The following is a 6,975-nucleotide window of genomic DNA, read 5'->3' on the forward strand; positions in this document are numbered from 1 at the left end:
GTCAAAAGCACTGATCATGACCTAAGTTCGATCCCAACGGAGGTCAGTTTCAGGTAGCCGGCTCAAGGTTGACTCAGCCTTCCATCTTTCCGAGGTCAGTAAACTGAGTACCCAGCTAGCTGGGTAAAGTGTAGACGACTGGGGAAGGCACTGGCAAACCACCTTGTAAGCTGCCTAGTAAACGTTGGGATGTGACGTCACCCCATGGGTCAGGAATGACCCAATGCTTGCACAGGGGACTATCTTTACCTTTTGGTAGATCTGTTAGTTCACCTGCTTTCCCCCCTTGACAGCTTTCTTTCCCTTTCCTGCAGATCAACGCCACCATGCCCAGCCCAAAGAACAGCCCAAAGGGCAGCCGCGAGAGGCGGGCTCCTGGCAGCAGGCTGGAGTTCTTATCCCTGATGAATCAGAAGACCCAGGGGTGCCCAGAAAGCCCATCTCGTCGCAAGGACTCAGCCGCCGGTGCCACCCCACAGGCTCTACCCGAGGAGGACTGCATGAAGCTGAATCCGTCTTTCATGGGCATTGCCCTGCGCTCCTTGCTGGCCATCGACCTTTGGGCTTCCAAACGGCTAGGGGTGTGCGCTGGAGAGAATTCTTCGTGGGGCAGCGCCCGCCCCCTCATGAAGGTCATAGAGGTCTCGGGACACGGTATCCCCTGGCTAGCGGGCACCTTGTACGGGCTCTGCAGGAGTGGAAGCTCAGCGGGCCGTGAGGTGCTGATCAACCTGCTTTTCGGTAAGAGCTCCCATTCCTCTCTCTCTGCTCTTTCTGAGCCAGGGTGTGTCTAAAGTGCCGTCAGGTCACAGCCGACCTATGGCAACGCTGTAGGGTTTTCAAGGCAAGAGACTAAAAGAGGTGGCTTGCCGTTGCCTTCCTCTGCACAACAACCCTGGCATTCCTTGGTGGTCTCCTATCTAGTTACTAACCAGGGCCGACCCTGCTTAGCTTCTGAGATCTGACAAGATCAGGCTAGCCCGGGCCATCCAGGTCAGGGTCTGACCCAAGAGCTCGTCGATGGGCAAACACTAATCTATTAGAGGTCCCTGGCCCCATGAGTGTCTGGCTGTCCTCGACCAGGGCCTTCTCAGTCTTGGCCTCAGCCTGGTGGAGCTCTCTGTATAGTGCAGTGGTTCCCAACCTTTTTTTGACCAGGGACCATTAGGACTTTTTTGTTCAGTGCAGGGACCCCAAGGTTCAAAATAAAAATTCCAAGAATTTGAAAATAAACTTTAATCATAACTGTTAGTTAAACATTAAACTTAGAATAATATTTGAATATATATTTTATAATAGAGACCTTTTAATTGAAAATATTAATTTATTATGGGTTTATAACTTTGTTTCGTGGACCTTAATTTAGTTCTCGCGGACCCCTGGGGGTCCACGAACCCCCGGTTGGGAACCAGTGGTCTAGTGAGACCCGGGCCCTACAGGACCTAGCAGGGTTCTGCAGGGCCTGTAAGGCAGAGACGTTCTGCCAGGCCTATGGTTGAGGGCAGTGATGGTGTTACCTAGATGCTGCCTCCCTTCCCCTTTCGTCATCTTCCTTTCCCTGCTTTCCTTCCTGTTCCACAACTGTCCATTATGCCCTCCCCTGATCTATTTCAGCTTATATTATTAATTTGAGGTCCATCACTCCCTCTGTGATATAAGATTAGTAGTGTGTACTGCAGAAACATCTCTCACTGCTGGGAACTTATTTGCCAACTAGAATTGGCTATTAAGTAAATCTCAGCATTGCTACAACTAATGGTATTTTTAGTGTATTATGGTATATATTTTATGGAATGTATTTTAATCATATTGTGAGGCACCTTGAGCCTGGAGTTGCCGGGAGAGGGTGCGATATAAATAAAATATCATTATTATTATTATCATTATTATTACTATTATTATTATTAGAAGTTTGGAGTGGTGGACTCTGATCTGGAGAAACAGGTTTGATTCCCCACTCCACATGAGCAGCGGAGGCTAATCTGGTGAACTGGATTTGTTTCCCCACTCCTACACATGAAGCCAGCTGGGTGACCTTGGGCTAGTCACACTCTCTCAGCCCTGCCTACCTCACAGGGTGTTTGTTGTGGGGAGGGGAAGGGAAGGTGATTCTGCCGCTTTGATTATATCTTAAGTGGTAGAGAAAGTCGGCATATAAAAACCAACTCCTCCTCTTCATCTTCTTTTTTCTTCATCTTCTTCATTGTCATCATCATTTCCAATTGCCTTGATTCTTCCTGCCAGTTGATTGTTCACATACTGACCCCATTGCCGGTGGGTCTGGTCAGCATTTTGCCAGTCTTCTTTTGCCTTTCCCATAGCACCATTTTCCTGCTCTCGTTTTTAAAGTTATCCCCGTCTTATGTGGAAATGTGAATGTAACTGAAAAGCTCTTGGAACAGCGGCTGTATTTTATCACTGCGCCTATTAATTCCTACCTATATTTTTCTGTTTTGGTAGAAGCGCTGGGGAGCTGGTATGGCCGTCATATATAAATTTGGAGTAAAGGTTGATCAATATATAGAACTGGTAATAAAAAATGTTTCTAGGGAGAAAGGCTTGATGAAGTAGCAGGCTGTATTACACAAAAGATGGAACCGGGTACTGGTGAACTGGGAATGGGGTTAGAAGATGGGGCTACTAGAGAATTTGAGAGTAATGCGGACTTTTTGTGATGTTGCTTGTCCTGAAGTTATGCCTTATGGTTTTTCAATAATATCCTGGGCGCCAAACTTGCTCGGACTGATTGGAACACAGTGTTCTTTGGGCATAATTCAAAGTGTTGGGCCTTGAAGGCCTTAACGGTTTAGGGCCCCGCCTGCAAAGGTAGTAGGCAATCCGAGACAGGGCCTTTTCAGTGGTGGCACTTCTATTTGTTTAATTATTAACATTTATTACCCGCCTTTCTTCCTTTCGAAGCTCAAGATGGCTTACGAACATAGATAAAACACATCAAATAAAATACACTAAAAACATAAAACCACTTCGCCTTTGGGATGTCCTCTGCCTTGATATAAGGCATCAGGGTAGAACATGTAATTGAGGGGTTCCATCTCTTGTAGTTGTTTTTTACGTACTGCTGCTTTCCTAAGGGCTGTTTTTTGTCTTATCATTTTAATCTGCCGAATATTGTTTTATGCTGTTTCTGCACCCCGGATGGTTTTTTTTATTGGCCCGTTAATATTAATAACTCGTCTTTTTACAAACGATTATGTTGTATTGTTTTTCACTTTGTGAGCTGACCAGAGCAAGTTTCTGGAAATGCAATGTATAAATTCTGGAAATAAATAGAATATCTAGGCCTTGGCTTATTGTTTGATGCATATGGTCATCCGATGCTTCAGTCCTCTTGGGGTCGAAGAATTGTGACTGCTGGGTGACCAACGTCTTTTGTTTTTTTTATGTAACCTCCATTCATCTAATACCTGCCAAGTCAGATTTGATGATAGAGGTCTTCTAACTCAAAAAATTTCGGTGACAAAGGGCGTAAAGCAAGGCTGTGTACTGGCACCATCTTTATTTAATTTATTCATCTCAGATCTCCTCGCCTTTTTGGCTAACACTGATGGCCACGCTCCCAAGCTAAGTTCTGAGAGAGTCTCTGTTATATTATATGCAGATGATGCAGCAGTCCTTTCCCTCTCAAAGGTGGGACTAAAGCACTTGTTATCATTTTTTATTTTATTTTGTAATTGGAATTCCTTATCTATTAATTTCGATAAGACTAAAATTTTGACATTTTCTAAGTCATGGAAGCAATCTGGAAAATTGAGGGAAGAGAAATAGAACAAGTAAAAACTTTCAAATATTTGGGGATCCTTTTGGACTGCACATCGTAATCAATCCCTTTTCTTTGGCAAAATATAAGATGGCTGCAATATCTCATTTTCATTTTAAGAAGGGTAACCATTTTGTTCCGGCCGCCTTACAGATTTTCCAAGCTACGGTGATTCCGCAACTTTTGTATGGAATCCCAGTATGGATCCAGGGTTTTAATGAAGTTGTGGAGCGAGTTAGGGCAGTCTTTTTGAGGCGTATTCTTGGCGTCACAAACTCAGTTAGCTATTTTTCTTTGTGTGCTGAGCTGGGACTTCACACGATAGAATCTGGTGCTTGGATTACTGTTATTAAATACTGGTTACACCTTTATTTTTGATGCCCCCCAAATAGTCTGATTGCAGTTTTACATACTGACCCATTTGTCCCAACTTATTTTAAATAAAATTGGATCACTCGGGATCGATCTTGATTCTTTGTCCAACTCTAGTGAAATCTATATATTTAGGTCAATTCAAAAAAGGATATGGGACATTGACTCCCAATCAATAAAAGCCGGTGCAGAAGGTATCTGTTCTCCACGTTTTTTAGACCTCTCTTACCAAACAAACTATGGCTCAGTATTTTTTTAACTTAATTATACCCGCTCATCGTAGAGCATTTTTGATGGCCAGATTTAACATATTTCCTTCAGCTGTTGTTAATGGTAGATATAAGGGAATTCCACGAGAAGCAAGATGCTGTAGGTGTCAATGTAAAGAACCCGACACAATACATCATAATATTGTCGAAGGCTTTCACGGTCAGAGTTCATTGGTTCTCGTAGGTTATCCGGGCTGTGTAACCGTGGTCTTGGTATTTTCTTTCCTGACGTTTCGCCAGCAGCTGTGGCCGGCATCTTCAGAGGAGTAACACTGAAGGACAGTGTCTCTCAGTGTCAAGTGTGTAGGAAGAGTAATATATAGTCTTGAAAACCTCCAGACTAACAAAGACTACAGTCAACAATAGCCATGCAGATTAGCTTTGGATTTCACACATTAACAGATCACTTCAGGATACAATGGTTCCATATTAACATACCACACCCTCATTAGCACATTATCTTGATACTTACAGGACAATGGTTAGTACATTACTTTTTGTTACTTTTTGCAGGACAATGATTCAGCTCAAACCCAACCCCTTTCTGACTATATATTACTCTTCCTACACACTTGACACTGAGAGACACTGTTCTTCAGTGTTACTCCTCTGAAGATGCTGGCCACAGCTGCTGGCGAAAGGTCAGGAAAGAAAATACCAAGACCACGGTTACACAGCCCGGATAACCTACGAAAACCAACAATACATCATGTTCTCTTATATTGTCCACTTTTCACACCGCTTCGGTTTGGTTTAATTGGTTCGCTTCCCCAATTCACTAATGCAGTGTTTCCCGGAGATATAGATTATTTACTTGCTGATAATTGTCCTGAAGTTACCAACCAGGTAGCTGAATTTTTGGCCAAGGTTTTGAAGGAGGAGGGGAGCTCATTATTAATGGTTTTATAATGTAATTATTGATGAAATGTGTAATTCTTTGTTTTTAGTTTTATATCTAGCTGTTTCTTTGTTCTGTTTTCCTATTGTTAATGCCAATAAAGGTACTGTTTACTGTTTACTGATAACAGGCTGCTTGGTGAATTTAGATTTGTAGTGTGATGACAGTTACCATGAATCCTTAAATGCTAATCAATTTAAAGTACTCTGAGCTTTCATAGGCAAGAACTTCCTTGTATCTTAACAGCTGTAGTTTGTAAAAGTTTTTATTGAATGTGAAAGTTTTTATTGTTGGTCTTGGACCGTATTAAACTATATGCCTATGTCTAACAGTTGTAGTTAGCTTACGGTTCGGTCTACAATACATTTCTTATGGTGCCATCCTAAGTAGGGTTGTCAGATCCCCCCTGGCAGGAGATGGGGGGGATAGGGTTGCCATATCCAGGTTGGGAAACACTGGAGATTTGGGGGTGGAACCTGGGGAGGACAGGGCCCTCAGTGGGGTTCAATGCCATAGAGAGCCAGCGTGGTGTAGTGGTTAAGAGCGGAGGACTCTGATCTGGAGAACCGCGTTTGATTCCCTACTCCTCCACATGAGCGGCGGAGGCTACTCTGGTGAATTGGGTTGGTTTCCTCACTCCTACACACGAAGCCATCTGGGTGACCTTGGGCTAGTCACAGCTCTCTTAGAGCTCTCTCAACCCCACCTACCTCACAGGGTGTCTGTTGTGGGGATGGGAAGGGAAGGTTTGATTCTTCCTTAAGTGGTAGAGAAAGTCATCATATAAAAGCCAGCTCTTCTCCTTGTCCTCCCTCTAAAGTATCTGTTTTCTCCAGAAGAACTGATCTATGTAGTCTGGAGATGAGCTGTAATTCCAGGGGATCCCCGGGTATCACCTGGAGGCTGGCATCCCTAATCCTAAGCAGTTTCACCCTTCTAAGCCGAATGACTCGATGGCCTTAAAAGGGTGTAACCCCGCTTAGGGTGGCACCGTATACATGTAAGTCTTGCGGTTTATAGCGTTCCTCCTTTTTTAAAAAAATGTCTCCTTTTTTAATTCATTGTCTCCCAGCTCTGGTGCTTGACCTTGTTTTGGTGGCGCTAGTGAAAGGACTGGTCAGAAGGCGGCGCCCCACTCACAACAAGATGGACATGTTCGCCACCATCTCTGTGGACAGGTACTCCTTCCCGTCGGGCCACGCAACCAGAGCAGCCATGGTTTGCCGGTTCGTTCTCCACCACCTGATCCTGGCCATCCCTCTTCGAGTCCTGGTGGTTCTGTGGGCCTTCATTGTGGGGATTTCCCGAGTCATGCTGGGCAGGCACAACGTGACCGATGTGCTGTTTGGGCTAGTCATGGGCTACATGCAGTACAGCGTGGTGGAATACTTCTGGCTGTCGCCCCTCAGTGCTCCTGTGCTCTTTACAGCGTGGAGTTGACTATTCTGAACGGAGCCAGCCCGTGGGTCATTGGGTTGCCTGTAGCACAAACTGCAAAGGGAGAAATAAATACAACATCAAGCTTCATGGGCTCAGGCATGGGGCAAGACCAGCAAAATTCATTCCAAAGGGCACATGCGCTACTTCTTGGAAGAATTAATCGGTGCCATGTTGTTCTCTGAATCAACCCATTAAGCAGCACAAACACTCCAGTAATA

At 44.5% G+C, this 6,975-nt stretch overlaps 1 protein-coding gene across 1 annotated transcript; it reads left to right on the forward strand.

Annotated features, from left to right (window-relative positions):
* The first annotated feature begins 315 nt into the window (after window positions 1-315).
* Window positions 316-6,767, forward strand: PLPP6 (phospholipid phosphatase 6). Its single transcript, XM_056845245.1, has 2 exons — window positions 316-741; window positions 6,390-6,767. Exons 1-2 carry the CDS (start codon window positions 327-329, stop codon window positions 6,755-6,757), a joined length of 783 nt encoding a protein of 260 aa, XP_056701223.1. The 5' UTR covers window positions 316-326; the 3' UTR covers window positions 6,758-6,767.
* The last annotated feature ends 208 nt before the right edge of the window (window positions 6,768-6,975 follow it).

This window comes from Euleptes europaea, chromosome 2, assembly GCF_029931775.1.
Source record: "Euleptes europaea isolate rEulEur1 chromosome 2, rEulEur1.hap1, whole genome shotgun sequence".
NCBI lineage: Eukaryota > Metazoa > Chordata > Lepidosauria > Squamata > Sphaerodactylidae > Euleptes > Euleptes europaea.

Coding starts and splice junctions, on each gene's coding strand:
- PLPP6 (XM_056845245.1), top strand. CDS start 327: ATGCCCAGCCCAAAGAACAGCCCAAAGGGCAGCCGCGAGAGGCGGGCT. Junction 742..6,389: donor GCTGATCAACCTGCTTTTCG/GTAAGAGCTCCC, acceptor ATTGTCTCCCAG/CTCTGGTGCTTGACCTTGTT.